Genomic DNA, 27,645 nt, shown 5'->3' with positions numbered 1-27,645 from the left:
GAGAACACTGGATAACTAAGCACACCCTCAAAAGCCTTTTCTGTGCCAAAAGAGGCCACAGCAGCGAAGATGCTCTGCTAAACCTTAGATTTATATACCAAGTAGGATTACTTTTAGTGATCAGATTCCTACAGAGCAGATTTAAAAATAAAAGGATTTAAAAATAAAGCTGTAAGTCTCTGAAAATCAGCTTAGCCAAAAACTATAATAATACTTCCACAACTATGCTTGTACGGGTAAGAAAATAAAGCAAACATGGTTGTAGAGGCAAAGAAGTATTTGAGAAAAACTGATCTACATGCACTGCCAGATTAATATGGTGGCACTGGGGAATGCTATTTCGGAGATACAAAGGAAAACACTTTTTTCCAGTTGTTCCTTACTCAGTGGCAGTGAGGGATCCAATGAGATGCCAGATATTGTGCGAGGGAAAAGTGGTATTCAGGTCCATTTTAAAAAAGGACGGCAGCTGAAAATGAGAAATGCTTGGAAACTTGTGCTCCTGGCAGATGTTGGCGGTGCACCAGAATAAATGTCGGAGAACCTATGAAATCCAGTAATACTAGAATAACTAAAGTTCTGTTACCCACAAAGGACAAAGATGTTCCAAGAACAACTTTCCAAGGAGTTCTTTGTTGTTCCTGAGCAAACAACTTTGGAAAACTGCAACTAACAAATAAAAGTTCATCAATGAATTATTGATTGTTGCCATTTGGGCTCCCGTTCAGAGGGTATATACCCAAACTTATGAGGCAACAATTCATGAGGATTCAAGTATTGACACATTTCGTTTACATAAACCAAATGCTATAATGGCAATCATCTCGTGTCTGCTTAGTTGTGCAAGAGATTTTTTTCATGAACGTTAGCTATGGAGGCGGAAATACTAAGTGGTAATTTAGCAATGATCACCTCGAGTGGTTGTGTCTAGTGGCTCTGAGCAATGCATTTTCACAGATTCCAGCAATCAAATGATACTGTACTAGCAATCACAGATGTACTATAACCATACTGCAAACTCATCCTAAAAATAAACATCTTAATTTTTGCTTTGAGGTGCAAAGGATATGTGCAAAGAAAATACTTAGGAAGAGCACGCAGTACAAAACTGTACAAAGCAGTCAAAACAGTACAAAGCAGTCAAGGCTCCAACCACTTTGTGGGCAGCAATGAGACTGCCCCAGCCTACAGTCCAAGTTTTCTGTCTTGGTTCAGCCCATAACATGATAGTGAAGCCAAAGCACAATCATTCCATTTAAAAACAAAACAAAAAACAACCCAGCATGCAAAAGTGGCAATGCAAGTATACCTGTTCAACAAAAGAAACTCTTCAGAAGACTTTACAGGGACAGTCAAGTGATGGATTCCATCCCCTACCCAACTTCTAGTGCACCCCTTATCAGCTTGATGAGCCTTTTCTTTAAGGAGAATTTTATCGTATGCAACCAAGGTAAACACCATCCTCTATATACCCGACCAATCACTATGTTCTGCAGAGGGCATCCTGCACATAGGATCCTATCTGGAGCGCCGCTCTCCACAATGCCAGAATCAGGCCTTTAGTGTAGCAGCACTGACCTTTTGAAACTCTCTCCCACTACCTATTAGATATCAAATGGGCACCATCTCTATTGTCTTTCAATGTTTCTCTTTCAACAAACTTTCTAAATGAAGATATTCATCCCACTTGGTACTTGTACTGGATTACTGCTTTTATGTAAGTGCTGTCACAGTTTTAAACTTGTTGTTGTTGGCATCTGTCTGTCTTTATATATTTCTGGCATCATTTTTTAAAAAGTTGTTCTATATGATGTTTTAACTGTTTTTATACATGTACCTGTTTCATATATGTTTTTATTGTACCTCAGTATGCTTCCGGGTGCCTTGTGGTAAGCGATTCATAAATGAAACAAAGAACAACATTATTTGGAGGCTCTGAGTGCTTTACTTGTTTATCTCAATGGGTAAGAAACACAAATTAGTAGCAGGAATATTTTACCAGAACAGTTAGTAAGCAACCTTACTCTCTATCACACCAAAATATGGTGTTGTTGTTATTTTTAGAAAAAGAGCTTTTAGAAGACAGCAGGAGGGAAAGGGGAGATTTTATACCATATACAGCTTCTTTTGTGCTTTGCATCTTTTGGGATTCTAAACATCCCAGCACACCAGTTACTTGGCATTCAACAGGCAACTTCTTCACGTTTACAGTCCTCAGGCAGGAAGAAGGAAACAGCTACAGAGAGCCTTTCATCATCATCACTAACCGTATAGAACTTTCATGTCAAAAATGCTTTGGAAAACGTATCCGTCTTTATCAAAACATTGCAACCTATGACGTGGCCTTCCTGGAAATCTTTGAATTGGACAATTTTTTCAGTACCCACTGGAGACTTTTCAGAAAATAATCTGATGACCTAGAAAGCGATCTAATTACTGTACTTGCATCTAGTAAACAAAGTTAACAGCTTTGAAATTGGCCTGGAATTTATTTACAATTAGCTCATCGTTTCTAATCAATTTATGAAATGGAAAATTTTCCAAGGAAAAATAAACCACACACGGCAAATTCCACCTCGCATCACTGACTGTAACAAGCTAACTATGGTTCATACTGGCAGGCAATGGAGGTTCAACAAGAGTTGAACTTCTTGTGCCAAGCTCAAACGGCCCATTGGCTGCCACAGCCACAATCTTTACAGCGGGACTGACTAGCACTGGACTTTGCTGTATGCTGCACCTTTTTGTTTAAGCCAGGGATGGCCTTTTGATTTTTAACCATCAGACAAACAAGTCAGGCATGAGGAACCTCTGTTCCTGCAGATGTTGCTGGACTCCAACTACCACTAACCCCAGCCAGTGTGCCCAATGGCCAGGGATGTTGGGGACTGAAGTCCAGCAACATCTGGAAGGCGACAGTGCTTCAGGGCAAACTTCAAATTGTGTTTTTCATTTACAGTTTCACATGACCCTGCAATACAAATGTTGCAGGCTATTTGCCAGGAAGAGCCTTAAGGCAGAGTTCATCCGCCCGTATCTTAATTGAAAGCACTAGCTGTGGCCAAGGTTTGTTCTTGGCTACAACTCGTGGTTAGCAAGGAGGGAGCTTAATTAAACCTTTGAAATTCAGTAATACTTTTAAAAAAGCTATTCCAGGAAAACAGAAGTACCGAGTTCTGCCCAACGTGGGCGGAGGGGGGAGTCACACACATCTGACATCACCATGAGGTCCTACTAGGCCCACTGCCATGGCGAGGCCCAGCAAGGCCCGCTGCTGTAAGACCCAGGCCCTCAAGTTTGGGGGGCTTCAGCCCCGTCCCAACAGACTTTGCGGGGCTGAAGACCCCTGTAGAGTTGGTGCCTCTGTGGGATAACTAATAATTAAAAGCAAAAATATGGAGGATGGGGTTCTCAATGGCTACCTCACTGTCTGAGGCACTGGCCCTGTTTGAAGGTTTCCAACAGGCACCTGGTTAGCCACTGTGAGAACAGGATGCTGGACTAGATGGGCCACTGGCCTGATCCTGCAGGACTCTTCTGATGAGCACTCTTGAGATCCATTCATGTATTTTCGTTGTACTTTTGTTTTTCAATAACAAGAGGCACCGTTTTACGTTTTTTCCCCCCTGCATCACAAATGTGGCACTCTCCGTTCCCTTGGATCAATTTGCTGCATATGTGAACCACCAGGTCAAGTTATTCTGGAGTCCAGATGTATCTGATTATCTTGAGAAGTTGTAGCCTAATTAAAATCCCTCACCCACATCTGTTTCCTTGCAAGATTTAAGTGTTTCACCCCTGCAAGAACAGCAGCAAATCTACAACCAGCCCCAAATCACAGGCACTAAATCAATGGACATCTAGGAGAGGACCCTCATCTGCTTCACATATGTAAAAATGCATTGATAAAGATAAGATATCTGGCTCTCACTCAGCCTTGCATGTGCTTTACATTAAACCCAGAAAATGCATATCCTTCAACCCAGAGTCCAAATCTCGCATCTGGTACAAAACATCATTTGTACTTCTTCAACTAATACGTATGTCAGTTTTCACTAAGTAAGGACTGGGATTCCTCACCAACAGAATTTTTTAAAAATCAAACTTTTCACAGATCACGCAGCAGTTGCTTGTTTTTTAAGTCAATTTTTTCATACCATGCAAAATATGAGCAACTGGTATTTTTTCAAAATACTTTCACTACGCACAACAGAGCAAGCAACTTAGCAGTGGACATTCTGCAATTTGATTATGAATAATGAAACATCAGGCTTCACTTAGGTATTCACTGAATTCTTTCTCTCATGTCTGAAACTGATATAATGGACAGTGACAATGTATTTGGTTCTGAAAAACTGAAATAAATTCATTATTTGTTTTTAGGTTCTCTTAACAAAGGAAACATTTGCTGCTTCTGTTTTAAGCCAATATAATTCATACAGGGATCTACTATTCAGGTATATATATCACAAGTTTTCTTCTTTTTAGTCTGAGGAGAGATGTAATTTAAATGAATAGCTGAGTTGACAATGCTATGAACATGTAAGTCAGTTCTCTTTTTATATTTATGTCTTTCTTTATTTGATCAGTAAATACAATGCCAGGATATCAGTCAAACTTTATTATGGTCTTATGAGCCATTCAAGTTAAAATACAGCGCATAAATAACAGAAAAATTGCATAATTGTGTCCTCCCTGTCCTAGTCTAGGATTCTAACCACTAAGCACATTGGGTCTCTTCAAAACAACAGGCAGTTGAGTGAGATGGGAGGAATCACCAACTAAACCATGGTTTATCGTGATAGCAACAAGGCTGGTTTTTTTTATTAACCATAGTTTAGAGCACTATGCTCAAACCCTAAACTCTGATTATTCTTAAGGATAGTTTGTTGAAACAAGTCAGCTTTGTGACCTATGATTTGAAGATGGCTTTCCTCAGACAAACTACAGATAAGATTAACCACATGTTGGGGGTAAGGTAGAAATCTGGGGTTAATGAAAAATGGAAGTGAAAAAACAACTTGTTCCCATCACGATAAGCCAGCTCTGTACCAGTGGGAAGGAAATGACTAGGAGGTACTAGTACAGGATCAGAGCACACGAGAATGTGTACTTTGGAGAGTATTTTTCATTTTAAGAATGAGATAATACCAAGCAGCATTAAGCATTAAGCGATATTGGAAAATATCAAAATATATTGCATAAATGCTAAAGGACAGGGAAAACAAATGTGCAAATCAAATATCAGTTAAAATATTTATATACTTACTGGTTTAGCTCTACATCCAGGATGAAAGAAGATCCAAAGGCATCAACTTGGAAGCTGGCTCGGGCAATATGAGTGGACTGCAATGTTTAAAAAAAAGTGAAATGGGTTAGCATTCAACTAATGCATTCTTTTACATTCATGACAGAAAAAAAAATATATACTTCACACCAGCACAAACATACTGAGGCACATTTAAGGATGTTGAATAATTGAGCTGATTTTTTTTCATGGGAATGTGGGGTTTTGTAGAACAGCATGAAGAGCTGACTATACCCCCTTACTCAGGGATTTCTAATTCTGGCACATTTAACATCCTTACAGATGAGGAAATAGTGCTCTCGGTTTTGCTGTCCCAGGTGGGGGATATTTACTGTACAAACCAATCTCAGTGTTATTGCCCATTTCAACGGGCATGGCTGCCCACAAAGAATACTGGGAACAATGATTAATGATTAAAGCAATTACATGCAATATATTTTGGGAAGTTGCCTGCTGCTGTACATTTGGATCCCTACTAAGATATCATAACAAAATTTTGCATGATGCTTCCCAAGATCAAGCAGTAGTTTTCGGTCTATGTTTGGATACAATTAGACACAACTTTGTATAAAGATGGCAAACTGAACTTTCTCAAAACTGCAAAGGTGTCCCCCCCCCCTTTGACTTCCCAAGCAATGTCAGGTTTGAGGGTAGTGAATTAATCAATATGAATTAATTGATTAATATCATTTTGCTTATATACACTGAAATTGTATATGCTTGTAATATGTATGGTTCTAAAATAACAATAATTAAAAGCACTAGGATTTGTAGCCTGGTGAGAGAGCTGGATTTAGCAGTTTTTATATTTTCACAAAGAAACTCTTATGTCATGTCCTTGTAGGCACAGCTAGGAAGCTTTTCATCTACCCCAATGGCTCATGTACAGGTTATCCCTAGCAACTTACCTCTACAAAAAGTCTATATGGCTGCTTATGCATGCTTTGTGCAAATGGCCCAATTTATGAGATATCGTATTTTTCGCTCTATGAGACGTACCAGACCATAAGACGCACCTAGTTTTTGGAGGAGGAAAACATGAAAAAAAATATTCTGAATCTCAGAAGCCAGAACAGCAAGAGGGATCGCTGCACAGTGAAAGCAGCAATCCCTCTTGCTGTTCTGGCTTCTGGGATAGCTGCGCAGCCTGCATTCGCTCCATAAGACACACACATATTTCCCCTTACTTTTTAGGAGGGAAAAAGTGAGTCATAGAGAAAAAAATATGGTAAATGCAAGATCCCAGATAATTGTTCTGTATATGGACAATTGCCAAGAGGTTCTTTTATCATATTTGTACTGATACTGAATGACCTAATTATCAGATAGCTATTCTGAAACACATCTCAACAAATCCATAACGCTGGTTATAAGGCTAGCTAGAGACATTTTGCTGACTAAGGCAGACAATATGGCACCCCTTCTTCCCATTCCAGATACAGAGACTGGCTAGAGAGTGACAGCTGAATCTCACTTCAACCAGTTCAGAAGAATCAGTCATTAAGTTGAAACTGATGCCATTGTTGCCTTACAATATCTGCTGCCTGAGGCAGGCACTTCACACTGTCTAACGGCAGGGTCGGCCTTGACCGGCTGTACATTTAAAGTACATATGTAATATACTTCAGCACACAACAGAGGGGGAGAAAAGGCAGTAAGCATTCTCTATGGTTTTCCAGGCAAAATACAATCTATCACATTCTTAAAGACACGTACTGTGATAAAAAAACAAAGCCATGGGAAATATTTAGAAGGAATTTTTATAAAGAGGAAGAAGTGAGGCATGGGAGAAGGAAATGGCCCAATTCCAAGAACTACTGCATAGTTAAGTATTTCTGGAAAGGCTTTCTGGCTGACTCTCACTTGTCGGTAAATTAGAGGGTTATTTGACCAAGCATGGCTGCTTTGCTAAAAAGACTGCTAGTTGAAGCCTGTATGGAAGTCTTTAAGAACAAAATCCTCATTTTAATGAGGCAGGAGCCCATTGTGGCTTGCCAATTATACCAATGTCTGTTTTGACATTGGCAACTGAGAAGCACTGACTGCTTGGGAACAAGTGCTTAGTCAACGTGTTTGAAGAGATGAACCTTGAGTATGACGCAGTAAGGAACTTATTATGGGTTATTTCCGACTAAGTAATCAGCTATACAGCTGCAAATAAAACGTTTTAAGTGTGTTGTAAAGTGCATTATACAAATGTGACACTAGATGGCAACGGTGAGCTATGATAAATTCATTATATTTTTCAAACCGTGTTTTGTTTTTTTAAAAAAGCATTTTCACAGCGTTTTTTATATGTGTCTTGATTCCACCTTGGTCATACTCAAGAGTATGGAGTTTAGATCCCTCCAAACACATCAGAAGTAAAGAGGAAACATTACAGAAGATCTACTGAAGACAGTCAAAAAGAGAACTATAGCCACTATGGGTAAGCTTACTTTCCTGCTCAAAATGTGCTCAAGACATACCTTTCTCATATTTCGAAAATGTAATATTCTAATTTCTGCATATGACTAAGGAGGAACATCACATTTAGATGCCATGTGTGTGTGTGTGTGTGTGTGTGTGTGTGTGTGTGTGTTCTTACTGGTACACATCATCTTACTACCCAAAAGAGCACTGAACTTTCTGTAATAATCAGCACACACTAACAAAATGTTTGCTGTTTCCAAGCAAGATATGGAAAAAGATTCTGGGCAAAAAAGAGAAAGTACATGGTGAGAACTCTAGAATTCTGCAAATTCAGGATAGACCAATCAACAGGTATTAGGCACAATGACTAAACATGCCCTCCAAGTTCAAGCACACACTTCTGAGTACCAGTTGCTGGGATCACAAGCAGGAGAGTGCTGTTGCCAACCCACCCAACCCTCCATGCAGCCCCAAGAACTGGCAACCCATACTACGTCACTGACTCCAGCTACAAAGGACAGAGGTATCTGCACCCCACCACCAAACATTTCAGCTATATAAAGTTAAGGGAAGCTCATTCTGAACACAGAAAATTTCCAAGTCTTTAAAGTATATAAATATTCATACAGCTTGATCATATGCATGCTTTATTCACAAATTAAGTTCCATATGCATGCTTTATTCACAAATTAAGTTCCATTGAGTTCAAAGGGTTTACTGCCTTGTTTCGAATCCCTGCGGCGGGTTGCGCTCCCGCTGCTCGGTCCCAGCGCTTGCCAACCTAGCAGTTCGAAAGCACCTCCGGGTGCAAGTAGATAAATAGGGACCGCTTACCAGCGGGAAGGTAAACGGCGTTTCCGTGTGCGGCTCTGGCTCTGGCTCTGGCTCTGGCCAGAGCAGCGATGTCACGCTGGCCACGTGACCCGGAAGTGTCTCCGGACAGCGCTGGCCCTTGGCCTCTTAAGTGAGATGGGCGCACAACCCCAGAGTCTGTCAAGACTGGCCCGTACGGGCAGGGGTACCTTTACCTTTACCTTTAAAATGCACACAGGATTTCAGCCTGAATCAAAATGCTCTAAAACTGAACATTTAAGCATTTTTATTATGGAAAATTATTATATATAAGAAAATTTTCTAGCAAATATAAAGAAGGAGACATACAATTCTACTTATTAGATATATTTCACATTATAAAAAAGAGCATAAATATTTCAATGAGTATTTTAAAGCATTTATGAGAACCTTCCATCCAACAACGTTCAAGCATTTATGAGGACCTTTCTTTCAGGATTCTTTTTTTTTTTAATGGAGTAAGCAAATTATTCAATCAACCCAGCAATACAATACCCAGCTGCAGTAAACAAGGAAAGAGAATTATCTGTTGAATCAGCACTAACCAAAAAAAGGGGGGGGGATGAAGACAAGTACTGCAGCTCTAGTAGGCAGTACTCAGAGCAGGAACCTATTCTTAAATCCTCTGTAATCTGTGGCAGAGCAGAGACCTTCTCCAGCACATACACATACACACGCACTCCCCTAAAACACTGCTATTGTCCTCAAGAGAACCCTGCCTAGGGCAAGAAGGAAGACAGTAGTTCTAGCAAATCTAACTTACAAAGAAAGGATTAAAGATTTATTCTCACATAAAGGAAGCCTCTCTGTTAGGTCAAAGATGCTTAAGAGGGTTAAAAGAGGGAATGATCAAAATGTAAACAGTTTCATTCCTTCTCCTTGAGCACAAACATCTGCATTTAAACTTCTAGCATAGCCAATGTGATGCCTCAGCTCAGCTCTTGCTGGACTTTTGTTGTTGTTGTTGTTGTTTAGTCATTAGTCGTGTCCGACTCTTTGTGACCCCATGGACCAGAGCACGCCAGGCACTTCTGTCTTCCACTGCCTCCCGCAGTTTGGTCAGACTCATGTTTGTAGCTTCGAGAACACCGTCCAACCATCTTGTCCTCTGCCGTCCCCTTCTCCTTGTGCCCTCTATCTTTCCCAACATCAGAGTCTTTTCCAGGGAGTCTTCTCTTCTCATGAGGTGGCCACAATATTGGAGTCTCAGCTTCAGGATCTGTCCTTCCAGTGAGCACTCAGGGCTGATTTCCTTAAGAATGGAGAGGTTTGATCTTCTTGCAGTCCATGGGACTCTCAAGAGTCTCCTTCAGCACCATAATTCAAAAGCATCAATTTTTCGGCGATCAGCCTTCTTTATGGTCCAGCTCTCACTTCCATCACTGCCTTGCCGTGGCAAAGGGGCTTGAATAATTCAAAGAAGCTATGAACTATGCCGTGCAGGGGACCCAAGATGGACAGGTCATAGTGGAGAGTTTTGACCAAATATGATCCACCTGGAGCAGGAACCGGCAAGCCACTCCAGTATCCCTGCCAAGAAAACTCCATGGACAAAGACAACAGGCATATAAACACAAAATATTACACACCATTAAAAACCAGAGCTGAGAGGGAAGAACCTCTAGAAATCCAATCGTCGCTGTTGCAGGCAATGCACTGTGATCATAATGTGGGAGCTACACCAGCTCCAACACCTTTGCAAAGCAAGAGAAGGAGATTATAGGGGTGCTGCTGGAAGGATAAAATGCTGCCATCTGTCAACACTTTTTTTCTGTTTTGCAACCAAAGAGAAATATGCAGCCACAGACTCCAAGCACTTCTGCAATCAAGATCAACTTTTTACAATCTTCTGCCATCCAGTCGTTTTCGACCATATCTCTCATCAGTCCTAGCAAAATATCTGGAGGGCACCAAGTTGGTGAAAGCTGATCTACAGGGTGCAGTCCTTGGACAATGCAGGCAGGGATGGTATTTTAGCTATAGCATTTGAAATACTGTGCAGAAACAATGGGGAAAGAAAGCACTGTGCAAAGCGTGGCAAATTAATTATAGGTATGATCCTATCTATGTAAGTAATTGTTATTATTTATTTTCCATAAAAAAATAAAATCAAATGTTCTCTTTTATTGCAAGTGTATTGTCTGCAATTAAACGGGAAAAAGGAAAAAGACAGGCAAAAAGCAAGTCATGGAAGTTACTAGCATTCAGATGTGGCAACAGAAGTTAGATATATTCTTTTTACTGTTTGGAATATTCTTTTATGCAAGAAACAAAACCTGCTGCTTTCCTGGCTTGCAATATAACACAAGAAGTGAGACTCTGGGATCTTGACTGCTGGTATGGTTTTAGTGGAGCTACCTTTGAAGGCGACTCGAAAACTACAACTAATCCAGATTGCTGCAGCTAGACTGGTGACTAGGAGTGGCCACCAGGACCATATAACACCAGTCTTAAAGGATTTACATTGGTTCCCAATACATTTACAAGCATAATCAAAAGTGTTAGTGTTGACCTTTAAAGCCCTAAAAGTTTTCAGTCCTACATACCATTGTTTAGCCCGGACACTGAGGTCCAGATCAGATCCAAGGGCCTCCTTCACTTTACTGCGAGAAGTGAAGTTACAGGGAACCAGGCAGAGGGCCTTCTCAGTAGTGGCACCTATGCTACGGAACACCTTCCCATCAGATGTCAAGGAAATAAACAACTATCTGACTTTCAGAAGGCATCTGAAGGCAGCCCTGCATAGGGAACTTTTTAATGTTTGATGTTTCACTGTGTTTTAAATCTTCTGTTGGGAACTGCCCAGAGTGGCTGGGGCTACCTGTTCAGCTGGGTGGCATATAAACAATAAAATTAGTAGTAGAAGTAGTAGTAGTTTCTGTTTTATATTGGCCATTTTAATGCTGCTTTTTAGATTATCTTCCATTGTATGGCTTACTGTATTACCATAGATTGGTGGGGCCATAGATTAGCAGCACAGCAACTGCTTTCCACACAGAAGATCCTAGGTTCAGTCCCCAGCCTCTCCAGGAAGGGCTGGAGGATACCCTTGCCTAAAATCCTTGAGAGCTGCTGCCAATCAGTGTAGACAATACTGAAGCACATGGACCAGTTGGTCTGAATTGGTGCAAGACAGCTTCTTATATCCCTATGCCATACATTATACAGAGAACATCCACAAGGCAACAAGTGAATCCCAGCTGAGTTTGTTTAGGATTGCAGACTGAGCATCTACATAATTCTCAGGTGGGTCTTCCTGCTCAAGCTGTAAATTATTCAACCCTCGTATGCATTAAGATTACGAAGAAGTAATTTAGGGGTCATTACCTTTGTGACCCATTATAAATTATATATTAGCACTGCACCATGCACTGCTGATTTTGCAGTGGTCATTGGATGGAACAAAGAAATGGATACTCCATCAGTCATATCTGGTACTTGGAACATCCAATATATGTGGAGAAGCAACATGTCCATTTCCTATAAAGACTGATTCACTTACTGACCTTGGAACTATTTATAGAACTTCTGGTCACAAATTAGGAGTTATATTAGCTCTAAGAGATAACCCGAATTGAGCATACAGTCTAAAATAAAAAAATAAAATAAAATGCACAGCAATTTATAAACCATTGAAATTACTAAGAATGTGTGACCTACCAGGACTGGGCACAAGGCAGACAGGATCCACTGGCACATCTCTGGGTGATTTGCAGTAGATTGACAAGGATCATTGACTCCCAATTGTTTCGCAATGGCAACAACAAAAGGCACTTTCTATTACCGGTAAGCTGCTTGGCTAAAGAAAGCTTGAGGGGAAACTAGGAGCTTTGCATGATGGGACTGTGAGTGCAATGGTGGCTGGTGACCACTGGAACTGATAGGGTAGAAGATAGGAGGCCTAACAGTAGGTGGTGCTAGAACTAACTCATTCTGGTTTTCTCCTCCTCCTCCATGCTGAGAGTGAGGGTGCTGGCAGGCAGTGCTACCTTCTGCAGTGGTTATAAGTAAGACAGATACACAAGTGGGCACAAATGCCCCATTAGCCCTCCACTGGCAAATGCCTAGCTTTGAGGAGGTGCTCGGAGGTGCCATGCACCTTAATTCTAAATGTATTTTCTTTTGAAGCTGAATCACCCGACGTCGCTTCTCTCTGGAACTGTGCTGCCCTTTGCCGCCTGCTGAGTCGCACAGGAATCTTTCTGCATCCTTCCCCCCCCCCCCTTGCAAGGGCAATCTCCCTGAACGCAAGTGCAATGCTCACAACCCCACATCTAAACACTCGTACCGCAATAATGAGATGCACATTTCGCTAATGCTAGAAAATTCCACCGCAGGCAGCATGGCGATCTGGAGGAGGGATCAAGGGTGGCACGATAAATTTATCATGAGCCGGAAAGCTGCAGTTCATTTACATATCCCTGATATAAACAAAGTGGATGCCAAACGACATACAAGCCTACTGGTGCTAACACTTACCGTAATTCTTAAATTGTAAATGTGAAAACTTACAAGCATGTCACGCCACTGAGGCCTCTCCTGGTGCCCACAAGGTTCCCTCACCCACCCCGGCTGAAATTAGGCTTGAAAGAAGCTGTGTGAGCTTGCTTGCGAAGCATGTGTGTAAGTGTTGTGCCCCACATGCGTAGAGCCAGTTTGCAAATGTGCCCACAGATCCAAAAAGGTGGGCGACCCAATGGTTTCCTGAATGGGCAACTGACTTACAAAGGTGGGAATTGAAATCAAAAGTGTGTGAGAGAAACAGCCTGTCCCCCCTCTCACACAAAAATAAATAAATTTGAGGCAGGGACAGAGAGAACTCTGAGCTCCTGAAATCCCACTGGGGACACAGGATCTCTCTTTAGCTATCCAACATATCGTAACAGCTATTGTTCTTGTATGAAGAATATATTACATTGGAAAAATTAAGCAAATATTCACACGATGCCAATCCTGATGGGTTTTAGGTATCTTGTAGAGACATATTTATTTATTCATTCATTCATTTGATTAAGATGACCTGCTGATCTCACAGTGCTGTGATGCAACCTTGATGTATTGCTGCTGTGGTTTGACATTTCAGATGATTTTATTATGTACCCTACGTCTTCATGTCATATATCTTCGTGTTGTATCCACCTCTGGGATTGCTTTTAATGGAGGGAGAGTCATAAATCACCTGAATAAGTACACAACACAGCTATGCCTACATAACTGTTACAAAAACTGTTCCATCTTCAGTGCTTCTTCATCCAAAGAAAACAACAAAATCTCATATGTGTATACGAAGCGGCATGTCCTACCCCATTTCATGGGCTTATTCCTAGGTAAGGGTGTCCAGGAGTCCAGCTTAAAACCAATGCTGATGATTCTGAAAAAGTTGTAGCTTTTTGTAGTTCTTTAAACCCAGGCCAGGCCAGAGAAGATCCTGCTCTGAAGCCCTGGAAAGCCACTGCCAGTCGGCGAAGACCAGGGATGGGGAAGCCGCTTTCTTCCAGATGCTGTTGGCCTCCAACTCTCAGCAGCCCTGGCTAGCAAGCCCAATGGTTAGGAACAGTGTTAGAAATTCAGATATATATTGTAATTGCCAAATGGAACCTTAAACATGGGCTGCGGTCGCCACAATGGAATGTCTAGGCACCGTATTCCCCCCCATGAACTATTTATTTATTCATTATTATTACTATTATTATTATTATTATTATTTCCATTTCTATACTGCTTTATATCTCAAGGAACAAATCTCAAAGCCATTTAAAACACATTAAAACATCAAATAAAACAACCCAGAATAGAACTAATTCAAGCATCCAGGAAAATATTTCAGATCCTGACATTTTGTTTTCCCTAGTGGCCAACGTGGCATCCAGAAATCTCCACATAGTCACAATTGGACCTGCACCAGTCACAAATCACGCCCAATAGACCAACAACATCTGGAGGGCCACAGGTTCCCCAGGCTGGCACAGGGAATAGCGAGTGAAATAGGCCAACAATCCCATCTCTGTATGTTCCTAGGAAAGTTCCTTCCACTGAAGGAATCAGAGGGGACCCATTTATATTTATCACATTCATGTCCTACCATTCCTCCAGGGTGGCATACATAGGGTCATCCGATTTTAGCCTCACAGGAACCTCACGGTGGATGATCTAGCAATTTGTGCAAGACCATCTTGTGATGGCTGAGCCTATACATCCCAGTTCCAAAATAAAACATCCTACCAAAATGTGGATTCTTGCACACAATCTGCCAAGCAAGAGTCAAACCAAGCATGGTATAATAAAGGTTCCTAATTGGACGTACTTCTTTTTATTTTTAAAAAAGCAAAATTATTGGGGAGTTTACCTCTTCATCAAAGCCTCAATTCAAGTCTCCTTCCCCTACAAAATATTACCCTACTGTTAGCTATAGATGGAAAACCTTGTGAGTTTTTCTTCTTCTGCAGGGACTTTTCTCATCAGTGGGGACAATTGGAGCCAAAGAATTATCCCCTTCCTTTGCAGCCCTTTTCCAAACGCCCGCATACTGCTTTTCAGAAATAGAAAGACATCAGAAATTCCAACCAAGGAGCTCCCACATCATATGTAGTTCTACCCTCAGGTCTCATGCCTGCAGGTGAATTGTCCTTTCTGGGAATCACCCACCGTTTTTCAAAGCAACATTAAAGTCCTGCCATCTGAAATCACTTTATTTTTTATTTTTTTAAAATAATATTTATTGAACATTTTCAAATATAACAGAAAAAAGAAAAAAGAAAATAAAACATCCATTTTATAGCCTTATTTTCATTGATATCCTTTCAGGACTTCCCCGCCCCACCCCCTTTTGTATTCCAATTCCTTCAAATAGATTCAACAAGTTCTTACCCCAAATTTTAAGCTTATTATGATTAACCCAATGTTAAAAATGTTTTTCCATCCCCTAAAATCGACCCCGCTCCCTTCCACGAGTTCCCCTCTTTAATATGCAGAACAGATTAAAATAAAAAAATAGGAAAAAAAATAAAGTATAGTTTAACACCCTTTGGATTCCAAAATCCCCCCCCCCCCTTTCCCGGTTGCGTTCCCCAGTGTCCATCCCTGCTGTCATCCTGGAGATCCCACATCTAGGCCGAAATCCTTCACAAGTCCACTTTGCCGTCTTTTTAAAAGTCTTTGCCGCCTTTTTGGTCATCTTTAATTTAGGACGTCCAATCTTGGAAGAACTCTATCTCAAAAAGGCCCATTTTTTCCATCCAAATCTCTGTATTCAAGAGCAAAAACGCCAATTTTGTTTCTTTAGACCTTTCAAATCTGGATGTCCCAAATGTTCCCACTTCCAACTTTATCCAATTCTTGTTATTCATGTTGTTCTTGTTATTCTCTCTCCTCACTTTCTCTAGTTTCATTTCCTGCTCCCCTGCAAAAATGTTCTAATTCCAAAAGCTTCTAAATCCTCTACAGAGGCTTTGTTATTCAGGAACAAAACTTTACGTCAAGTCCCTTCCATTCTTCAATAGATAAATCCATTGTCTCCTTTAGTGTAGAGACCTCTGTAGACAAAATAGTATTCCATTTCTGCAGTTTCCCAGGAGATAAAAAGTCCTATTCAAATTCCATACCAGCAATACTTGTAGTGTCCCACATCCCCTCTAGAGGGATTATAGTAACTCAGTTTCCTTCCAGATCACACCCAACAGTCAAAGTAACTTGTTATTCCTTATTTTAAACAGTTAATATCCAATTTGTAACAAATATAACCGGCAAAGTCCTCGTAACAAAGTTCTCTTTTTATTCTTCAACTTTGACAGCTCCTTTGACAGCTGTCAAAGCCTCTGTTGCTCCTCTCCCGGCACTCTCGTGGATCGCTCCCGGTTCACGGGGGGTTGCCTTTTAGCTCACATTTTACTTTTCTCCTCCAGCCCAATCTTATAGTTTTCCATCGTGAAATTAATAACTTTATCAAAATAAGGTAGCACTCGATCTTAGTTGTCAAATCCATTGCTTTAAATCCTCTACAACCGGGGGGAGACTGACTTCCTTTTTGCACCTCCCCCGCTCGCTCCGAATTTAATTCCCCCCCCCTTTTTAAGTCCAGTTTCCAATTACTCACGGGTTGTTCTTTTTAATCCAAATTTTCAATGGAAGAAGTCAGCGCTCTCCGCCGAATGGCATGCGGCTTCGCTCGGCAGGTGAAGCGGAGGACTCATAGCACCACACCCCCCCGGCACCCGCTCCGCAGCCTTTAAAAAGGCTCCTTCACGGGTCGGGGGGCGCAAACGGTGCCCGCCGAGTCACCATGCCCATGGGTTTCAGCGCCCATGGTTTTTGAGGGTCCCTGCGTCGCCGGCGCGGTAGGACCCAGCCCCTGCCGAGCTGGCTCCCTCCGGAGCTCGGAGGGAGTCCGCCATTCGGCGATGGCACCAACCCGGAAGTGCCATCTTAAATCACTTTAGGCAAAAGAATGTTACACTTGGAATGGATCTCACTGGTAAGATTGTAAGCTCTCAACTACACTCAACCAACTATGAATGATAGAGACAGTGAATCTAATTGAGCATCCTTCAGTAAACATCATGAATCAAATTTAAGAGTGTCCTGTGACAACGTTATTGCAATTTCCCAGTGGCAATGAACACATCAGCTGCAGAAACTCTCACTCTCTAAAGACACTGCGGGCAGCCCCAATCCAGCATTTGTTTATCCTTAATCAAGCCAGGGAACTCTTGCTGATTCTGTAACTCTTAGGCATTTCTGAACATCACTTTAATATTCACTCTCCACAGACTGAACAAATAGTTTCCTTACCCATATGGTAGGTCTTGGATCGCACATTCTTCATTCATTCATTCCTAGGTTCTCTTAAATAATAATAATAATAAATTTTATTTATATCCCGCCCTCCCCAGGCTAACAACACTAAAACAGTGCAACATTATAAAAACATTATAAAAATTAATTAAAATCAAAATTGATGGCAACCATAAATAAAGTTTTGTAAAGATTGCCAAAGGAGGGAGTCAGGCTGTGCCCTGGCCAAAGGCCTGGTGGAACAGCTCTGTCTTGCAGGCCCTGCGGAAAGATGTCAAGTCCTGCAGGGCCCTTGTCTCTTGTGACAGAGCGTTCCACCAGGTTGGAGCCGCAGCCGAAAAAGCCCTGGCTCTAGTTGAGGCCAGCCTAACCTCTCTGTGGCCTGGGACCTTCAAGATGTTTTTATTTGAAGACCGTAAGTTCCTCTGTGGGACATACCAGGAGAGGTATGCATGTTTGGGGCTCTCTAAAGAAACAGTTCATCAGATGGCACAACTATTTCTGCAATTTACTTTTCGGGTCGCATGCAGGGAATCCAAGACTGACTTGCCCCACCTCTGCTCCAGGGTATAAAAACAATTTGTTCCCAGAAGAGTTCTTGTATAGGCTTTTTCTGGGCATACTAGTTTTCTCACTATATGAATATTTTCCTCCATCGGGGTGCAATTAAACCATTTTAGATCATGCCTTAATGGCCTCCGGTCTGAAGTGGTGCAATTCTGGAACAGTATTGCCATGTCATGTTTGTCTTTGAGAACCTGTGAGCTTCCTATAGGCACCTGAGTGGCCCACTAGGTGAACGGAATACTTTTCTAGATGGGCCTCTGATCTGTCACAGTCATGCTTTTCTTTTGTTCTCAGGACACTTTATGCACAATGAATCATTTTTCTCTCCTTCCTGGGTATAAAGCCATGGCTAACCTCTATTTGTCAAACAGAATACGGTTTCTTAATGTTTTGCACATCCACCCAGTTACACCAACCCACTGAAAGGGTTCCTCAACCCCAACCATTCTAACCAACCCTTTTTCACCCTGGATGCAAAATTCCTGGGGTCTGTCCAATGTATAAATGTCCGTCATTTTTTGTTGATATGTTGAAATATTCCTGTTAAATTATTCCTCTTTTATTTATTATTTAAATAATCACTGGTCATGATTCGCACCCAGAACATTTTTGCCTGGCTGGAATATGTCCTTCAACTCTGATACTGGCTGTTGCTTGCCTGTATGGAGGATAGGGAGTGGGTGGGGTGGGGTGTAGTAGAAGAAGAAGAAGAGTTTGGATTTGATATCCCGCCTTTCACTCCCTTTAAGGAGTCTCAAAGCGGCTAACATTCTCCTTTCCCTTCCTCCCCCACAACAAACACTCTGTGAGGTAAGTGGGGCTGAGAGACTTCAAAGAAGTGTGACTGGCCCAAGGTCACCCAGCAGCTACATGTGGAGGAGCGGAGATGCGAACCCGATTCCCCAGATTACGAGACTACCGCTCTTAACCACTACACCACACTGGCCAGCCTTCCATACAGAACTAAAATTGTATCACTCACCACTGCCATACACCCCTTGGAAGCTTGTCTGGAAAACAGTTCCCCACCTCTGATCTGGGAACCCTTGGTTCAGCGGGGATTTGAATATAATTCCAGTCCAAACACAAGTCTCTGAGCCACAATGGGTAGCATCAAGACATTCTCCAGCTCACAGGCTGTAAACTGTTTACTGAGGAAAGTGCTGGGTGTTGTTTTAAGTTGTCTTATTTCAGGAAAGCAGGAAAGACCTGGCAGTAGACTAAACAAGGGATATTATATATGATGTCTCTTGACTATCGTCGCTCTCGTCCAAACTGTTCTTTTGTTTTGCCCTAAGTTTCATGAAAGATTTATTGCCAACTTGGTCAGTTTTTCTCTCCAAGCCATCAGTTACTTCCCAGAATGCTGACAGGGTGAAAGAGATCTGAGAAATCAGACCCTCTCTGGCTATGTCTCCTGTGCAGGAAGCGCTTTCATCCCCAGCTCTGCAGCCAGAATAAACTCTGATCTTACTTCAGATGTCAGGGAGTAGACTCTTTTGGATAAAGGGAAATTAATATCAATAAAGGAATATTTGAAATGCTTTACGGGGAAAAAATTGCGAGAAAAAACAGCCAGACTAATTGCTCAGCTTCTAGTAAACTCAGTGAACACTGATAAACTAACTAACTAACTAACTAACTAACTAACTAAAAGCCAGTCATATAAATTGGAAATCTCAAATCAGAATGCAATGACTACATCAGGCTTCACCAAGCTGGTGTCCGCCAGACAGCTTGGACTACAACTCCCATCAGCCCCATTCAGCAATTGAAATTAATACTGTAGTCCAAAACATCTCGAAGTCACCAGGTTGGCTAAGGCTGGACTACATGATACATTACATTCAGGTTTATTTACAGGCCCAAAACGACGGACAGCATATTAATACAAAAAATGATACAATTAATCAATCATCAGAACAAGACGGCAAACTCACAGGTTACCTGGCTGTAGCCTATCCACCCAGTGAACTGGCCAAAAAAAGGCGACAACTCACTCACCAAGTGTTGCCTCACTCAACCCAATCCCTGTCTGCCAGTTCTACCATCAGCCCTACAGTCCTTAATAATCACACTGTATGTCACAGCAAACCAGCAGACACCCTTCCCAGGGTCTTGACCCCACCCACCCAATCAGGATCCTGGCACAAAGAGGAGAGTCCTCACTCTTGTCCCAACCTGAAGAACATGTAGCTTGCATTTCAACCCAAATACAGGCGATGAATACAGTGGTACCTCTAGTTATGTACAGTGGTGCCCCGCAAGACGAACGCCTCGCAAGACGGAAAACCCGCTAGACGAAAGGGTTTTCCGTTTTGGAGGCGCTTCACAAAACAAATTTCCCTATGGGCTTGCTTCGCAAGACAAAATGTCTTGCGAGTTCCTGTGGGTTCCCCCCCCCTTTTTGCCCCTTTTCCTAAGCCGCTAAACCGCTAATAGCGCTAATCCGCTAAGCTGTCAATGGGCTTGCTTCGCAAGACGAAAAAACCGCTATACGAAGAGCCTCACGGAACAGATTAAATTCGTTTTGCGAGGCACCACTGTACTTAATTCGTTCTGGAGGTCTGTTCTTAACCTGAAACTGTTCTTAACCTGAAGCACCACTTTCGCTAAAGGGGCCTCCCGCTGCTGCCGCGCCACCAGAGCACGATTTCTGTTCTCATCCTGAAGCAAAGTTCTAAACCCGAGGTAATATTTCTGGGTTAGCGGAGTCTGTAACCTGAAGCATATGTAACCTGAAGCGTATGTAACCCAAGGTACCACTGTACTCTCCCTGGAATGAAACATTAGTCCTTGATTTGAGTTTACTCCCGGAAAGCAACAGTGGACCGAGCAAAATTTGAACAATAAACCAGAGAACAACATTTCCCCCTGCAATTCACTGCATCAAGCTGGAATAAAGCAGCACTCCTGGCCAGTGAAATGAACTGGCTATTACTAATGGTACAGGTCCACAGATAAAACTTTCCAGCAATGAGTGCATAAAACATTAAAGCTTTTTGAATGGAATATTGATTAGAACCGGGAGATGGCAGGCCTATCTACATGCCTTTCAAGCCTTTGCAAGAAATTCCAAACAAGTATCTCATCTCACTTTTTTTAATGGCGCCATAAAACCAGGTCATAAACATCACCTAAAGAACAAATGCTAGGTGAATGGAGTTAGGTGGACATTACTAGGGCATCCAGTTTCCTATCTGGTTTTTCTAAGTTTCTAACAATCATGAGTTTCAATATATTCCTGTACACATAATTCCATTGTGGGACCCCTCCTCGTATTAATTTTGTTATTTGAGGGGCTGATTCAATTCCCTTCACTTATGGAGTCTGACCTAATAAACCCAGTACAGTCCCCAAAGCTGAAGTAACTACAGGTGAAATGAAACTTCTTATTATCATCATTATTCATATTACTGAGATTTGATTTATATGCTGCCTTTGCTTTAATGAGCTCATGGCAACAAAATACACACTTTATTCTTACAACCTTGTGAGGTAGGCAAGGCTGAATGTTGGTGACTAAGCTACAGCAAGCTTCATTAAAATGGAAATTAGGGTTGCAGACCTAATCTGCATACGATATTGATTGAATGTAGCAATTATATATGACTCAGTGGTATATGTCCATCACCTCTACACATACAACATAAGTCTTTCTGTTGAATAATGCCCATTACCCTACTTAGATTTTAGATTTGTAGCATGGGGAGGTAGAGAACATATATCTGCGCAAAAGAAGAACACTACAATATACTGATGCACTAAGACAGAAGAAGACAATGTGGTGCCCTTCAGCTATTGTTAGACTACAATTCCCATCATCCCTGACCATGAGCCATGCTGTCTGGGCTCATGGGAGTTGCAGTGGAACACCTGAAGGGCATTACATTGGAATTCCAGCTCGTGTAGGCCACTCCTTAGTACAGGAGGTAGCTTTTTCATTATTATTGAAACAAACAAAAAAGGAAACATAAACCTATGCAATCTCAGTAAACACAGAATACAACTAAGGCCCACGTACCCACAGGCATTGCTCATCTTGGTCAGGGGTCTATATTGCCGTACTCTTGTGACTGGCAAATTCAGCACCTGGGCCAGCACTTTGGTGCTTCCAAGCAAAAACTGAAATGGTGACAGCACTTAGAAGGTGAAGACCCCACCCTTCCACCTGCCATTATCACTGCAACAAAGATGATGCCCCTACCACCCTCCTTATTTGCTTGACTATCAGACACAACGGCTAAGATGTAACATACCTTCTACACCAGGTGGGGAGACCTGTGATCCACCAGATGCTGTTGGACTTCAACTCCCATCAGCCCTGGCTTCTGGGGTATTATCAGTGAATTGCACAGTAAGGAATTATGGACAAGAAGGTCATCACAGGTGCTAGGATCCAGAAGGCACTATGTTGCATTTCACTGGGAACATCCACTGAGCTCGTATGTGACATCTTCTGCTCCTATTTTATACCACGGAAATACCTGAGTTTTAAATCATCATCAGTTCTCATATTATGAATATTTACAACTCTGCCTAAAAACAGAATGGGCATTTACTTTCAATCTCACATGAAAACAACATCTTGCTGAGTAACTACCAGCTCTCATAGTTCTGGACACTTGTTAGACCTAAAGTAATAAAACTTGCTTAACAACCTTGCATCTGTGCAGGAAAAGCCAAACCAAACCGTCTCTCCAAGTACACATCATTAGGCAATGCAGGTAAGTAAAAAGGCAAAGGAAGCCTGGACGGTTAAGTCCAGTCAAAGGTGACTATGGGGTGAGGTACTCATCTCGCTTCAGGCCGAAGGAGCCGGCGTTTGTCCACAGACAGCTTTTCGGGTCATGTGGCCAGCATGACTAAACTGCTTCTGACTAAACTGCTTCTGGCATAACCGAACACCGTGTCAAGTGCCAAAGCGCATGGAAAGTCCATTTAAGTTTCTGCAGCAGCAGTACCTATTTATTTACTTGCACTCGTATGCTTTCGAACTGCTAGGTTGGCAGAAGCTGGGACAGAGCAACGGCAGTTCACCCCACTGAGCAGATTCGAACCACTGACCTTCTGATCCGCAAGCCCAAGAGGCTCAGTGGTTTAGACCGCTTCCCTTTTTTAGGCAATTCACAGCACATTTGAGCTACCTGGCCCATGATTTGGGATGACGGTCTTAGTTTGAGTCTATTTCATTACAAAAAATATTTTAACTGTAAAAATGACAGTACCCATGCCTGCTCTGTAAATAAATGATTTTCAAAATGGGGCAGTTCATTCTATCCTGAACACAACCTAAATTAAGAAGAAGTGCGCATGCACACGAAAGCTTATACCCAGAACAAACTTAGTTGGTCTCTAAGATGCTACTGGACAATTTTTTTTATTTATATATATATCTTGACTGCATCAGACCAACACAGCTACCTACCTGAATCTACAACCTAAATTAAAATACAATATAAGCAAAATAAAACACGTTTTACCCTTCATATTTTTACTATCACCAATTCTCTCTCATTCATGTTTTAAAAATAAAATAAAAAGGATGGACTAAAAATGTTTTCTACTGACAATATAGGCTTATTTGTATAGTTAGTTTTGTATGAGCAAGTACAGCAAAAGTGTGACTTTCTTTAAGAGTTCTTAAAAAAATGCAGCAAAGCAGAAACTTGGATTAAGACAATACATATTTCATCTGTCACATCATTCATGATGCGAAGACATTACAGAGATGCATGACTTTGCAAAACACCATGAAATGCTTTTAGGAACACATAACTTAGTGCACAATATATCTCAACAGGCAGGTGCCAATTAGAAGCTAGAGTTTCTGGAAAGCTGCAGTCTGAGCAAAGAAGAAGGAAAACAATATTTAACAGTGTTTTGTAAGGCAACTGAGCTGCGTTTGTGACTGTATTGGTGTTTCAACCTTTAGGGTCTTCAGATAACCTTGAAAAGGAGAGATTTGCTCAGCGGCTTTTGATAATGGTTTGTTTTTCACATCACTAGCATGGACACCTTGTTAAACCCACAAACTATGCACAGCACCAAGAGCACCAACAGGTCAACAGTAAACTATGATGACTAATGTGCAAATTATGTAGAGCTATTTGACCGATCAGCTGAGAAACCATATATCCCTGAACAAGGATAGTCAACATGGCAGACTCCAGATGTTGGCTTCCAACTCTCATGAGCCCCAGCCACCATGGCCAAGGGTAAGGGATGATGTGAAATGTAGTGCAGCAACATCTGGAGAGTACCAATGGAGAGAACCCCAAACCATCCAATACAAACTACCATTAATTTCTATACTTTGTAAAATGAACTCAAGATAATACAGTAAGTATTTATTTTCTTCAACACAGCTCTCATACCTGAAAAGCCAAGGTCATTTAAATGAAACAAAGGCTTGCCTCTTTGGTAGTGGGAGCTGCTAGAGTGAAAACTTCAAGGGGAAGCTCTATCTATTCATGCATTGCCCATTGTCCACAGGCAACACTGCAACTTGAGGTTAAAGCTTTTGCTTACAGAATTCCCATCAGTGTAATTAAATGAAGCTCAAGCAGTTAAAATCTCATTTAAAAACTTTTGTTTTCTTTGTCAAAACCCAATTATTTTCCAACTCCTGTTTCAGTAAGCATGTTGCTTTGCAAAAGCTCTGCAATCATACAAGTCACACAGAACACTGAAACAAACTAGAGTGAGTTATTCATGTAAAACAGAGTCTATTGATAAGAGGATTGCAAGTTGCTAGCTATGGTTGTTGCTCAATGGTTTTTCTACTTTTCCTAACTTTAAAAGTAATTGACATTATATTCTTACTACTTTGGATAAATGGAAAAATCTGAAAGCAATGACTCACACACCCTAAACAGAAGAATGGAACAAATGAATATACAGTGGTACCTCGGATTAAGTGCTTAATTCGTTCTGGAGGTCTGATCTTAACCTGAAACTGTTCTTAGCCTGAAGCACCACTTTAGCTAATGGGGCCTCCTGCTGCTGCCGGGGCATGATTTTTGTTCTCACCCTGAAGCAAAGTTCTTAACCCGAGGTAATATTTATGGGTTAGAGGAGTCTGTAACCTGAAGCGTATGTAACCCGAGGTACCACTGTACACAAATCAAGTCTCTTAAAACTCTAGACTCATTTAGAAGGTTTTAAAATAAAAAAATGACTTGAATCAGTTAATTTTCAGTGCAATCCAATGCATGTTTAGAAAGACATTCCCTCTGCCTTCCATGGGGCTTACTCCCTTCTAAGTGTGCTTAGGATTGCAACTAACTGGCTACCAGCACAATCTTGTGCATATCTACTCAGAAGTTTCAATGAATGCAATAGGTCATACTGTATTCCCGAGTAAGTCTGTACAGGGTGGCAGCGTAAATAAATTAGTTAAATAAACTAGTTACAAATATGATTCAGAGGACAAATTTCCTTCAGAGACATACACACTTTTTCAAGCTATCAAATACATTCCAGATGAGGGAAGGAAATAACCTTCTATTCAAAATACAACCTTAAATGCTCCTGTAATCCTAAAACTATATACTGTACATGGCAGATGAATCTTAAAAACCATTCAAAAAACAACAACATTGTGCCAGGAAGTTAGGAAATGCATATCTACACTGCCTATTATTGATCAGATCCACTTGGGGAAGCTTTCAGCAAGCGCCCTGTGGTCTGCTAACAATTGCTTTTAGAGCCATGATACTGCCAAAAACAGAACCCATCTTGCTGAAACCAAGATTTCTACGCTGATGCGTACATTTTCTACAAAGGACAGAAAAGAGGGTCATCTGACTTCCAAAAAGAAAAGACAAATTGCAGTATTTGTTCTTTCATAATAGCCATTCCTTTCCCAAGGCAATTACTTCATTCTGGGTACCTCCACGGTGCCTAGATTGCAAAATTCCCTCCCCTCCGACTGTCATTTCTATGCATGGCGCATCAGACCTGGACTAGCGTTTTGGAAGGAGCCACCGCCTCCGCCTCTTTCCCTTTTCCCCAAGCGCACGTCTCCTGGGCAACAGAAAACCCCAAAGAGTAGGCTGCCCTCTCCTTTTCTCTCTGACTATCACCGGAAGCCAAAACTGCCTTCCCCCCCCCCCGGCCGCCTGCTGCTGCTGCTGCTGCTCACCTGCTTCCCACCGAAGCTGCCGCCGCCGCCGATGCGGGTGTTCAGCACGTCGTGTTGAGTTTCGTTGCCACCGTCCGTGCTATAGATCAGCCGGAAAGGGACGATATTTTGCCTCTCCATAAAGCGATCCCCGTCCCTTCGCTCCATCTCTGTCAACAAGGCGTCTCCTCGGGGAAAGAGAGAGAGAGAGGAGGGTGGGGAGGTGTGAGGAAAAAGAGACACAGTCACGATCAAGCAGATCGGGATCGCTTTTATTTACAAAAGATGACCCTCCGGGGCGCGACGGCAAGGGAGGCGGCCAGCGGCCAGGAGCAAGGCGGCACACGCGCTCCAGATTGCAGGGCTGGGGAAGCCAGAAGCCAGCCCACCCAGCTCCATCTTAGCGGGAGACCCTTTTCGCGCCTCGCCTCGCTGGATCTTTCTCTGCTACCTGCTCCTTCCTAAACACAAACACACACACACGCAAGCGCGCGGAATGCAGCGGCGCTCTTGCTTTGCCTCCCTGGAAAGCGCTGGGGATGCTGCTCGGCTGCACCGGCCGAGGCTCCCTCTGCCCCCCCCCCCCCCAGAGATCTCCGCAAGGCGATCCCTGCCGAGCGTCCGTGTGCCGCGATGCAAAGGTGAGGCGGCGACGCCCACCCACTCTCCCTTTATTTTTACCTGCGCGGCTGGAGCCGGCTCCGGAGAGCATCCCGAAGGCACAAAGCGTCAAGGAGAGCAGAGAAGTCGCTGGCTGCATGGCTGGGTCTCGGTCGGCTGGGAAGGAGGGAGGCGCGTCCTTCCTCCTCCTCCTCCTCCTCCCCCCTCCTGCCCGCAATAAGCGCGGGTCACACGGCGGCTGGCATGGAGGGGGAGAGGAAAGGCGCCCCCCGCTCCCGGCGTCTCCTTCTCCTGGCGAGCGAGAGAGGCGCGCGTCCTCCTCCTCGCCAATGCCGCCTCCGCCGCCTCAGTGCTGCATTGTGCTGGACGGGCTTCCGTTCGCTCGGCGAGCTTCTACTGCATTGGGCGGCTTGCTGTAGCTCAGAGGCTTCCCAGCTCCGCCCCTCGCTCCCCACACGCTCCCCACATGCAGCAGCCCGGAGAGGCGGAGAGGGAGCGAGAGGCTTTTTTGCCTTCGCGTCGGCGCGAAAGCCCCCTTTCGCTTCGGAGGAGCGAAGCCGAGGGAAGAGAAGCCGGGATTCCCGGGAAATGTAGTTCGTGGAGCCAAAAGTTCCTCAGAGAGGGAACCTGTGTGAAAAGCTCGAAGTGCGCCTGTCTCGCGCGAGGGCAAAAAAATAAGCCGCTCGTGGTGGTTGCCTTTTTTTGCACAACAGGTTACAAGACGCAACCTGAGGTGGAGGAAAGGGACAATGATGGGTGAAAAAAGGAAGGTTTGGGTTTTTTTAACCTCAGGAAAAAAGGAGGCGGGGAGGCCTACTACTCCCATCCCTCCTAGCCATCTTGGCCAATAGTCAGGGGATGGTGAGAGCTCGAGTCCCACAACTTCCGGGGGTCCACAGGAGCCCCACTCCGGTTTTATAGGGCTGCATCTGAAGGAGAGCTTCTGAGCAGGAGTGGGGTGTGACCTTTC

At 42.7% G+C, this 27,645-nt stretch overlaps 1 protein-coding gene across 13 annotated transcripts in view; it reads right to left on the bottom strand.

Moving 5' to 3' along the window:
• ADAM22 (ADAM metallopeptidase domain 22) overlaps positions 1 to 27,126 on the bottom strand; it is a 122,579-nt gene extending 95,453 nt beyond the window's left edge. For 4 of the 13 annotated variants that reach the window (XM_079948280.1, XM_079948285.1, XM_079948275.1 and 1 more), the window contains exons 1-3: positions 26,736 to 27,124; positions 26,076 to 26,242; positions 5,270 to 5,346 (exon numbers count right to left, since the gene is read on the bottom strand). In XM_079948280.1, coding sequence (XP_079804406.1) covers positions 5,270 to 5,346; positions 26,076 to 26,242; positions 26,736 to 26,814 — 323 coding nt within the window. In that variant the 5' untranslated portion in view covers positions 26,815 to 27,124. Of the gene's footprint in view, positions 1 to 5,269; positions 5,347 to 26,075; positions 26,243 to 26,735 lie in introns of all 13 variants that reach the window. The other 9 variants (XM_079948273.1, XM_079948279.1, XM_079948281.1 and 6 more) reach the window with 5 other exon arrangements.
• Positions 27,127 to 27,645: the final 519 nt, after the last annotated feature.

This window comes from Podarcis cretensis (genome assembly GCF_951804945.1).
Source record: "Podarcis cretensis genome assembly, chromosome: 12".
In the NCBI taxonomy this organism is placed as follows: Eukaryota; Metazoa; Chordata; class Lepidosauria; order Squamata; family Lacertidae; genus Podarcis; species Podarcis cretensis.
The sequence above is the reverse complement of the archived record's forward strand: the minus strand, read 5'-3'. Positions and strand labels throughout refer to the sequence as shown.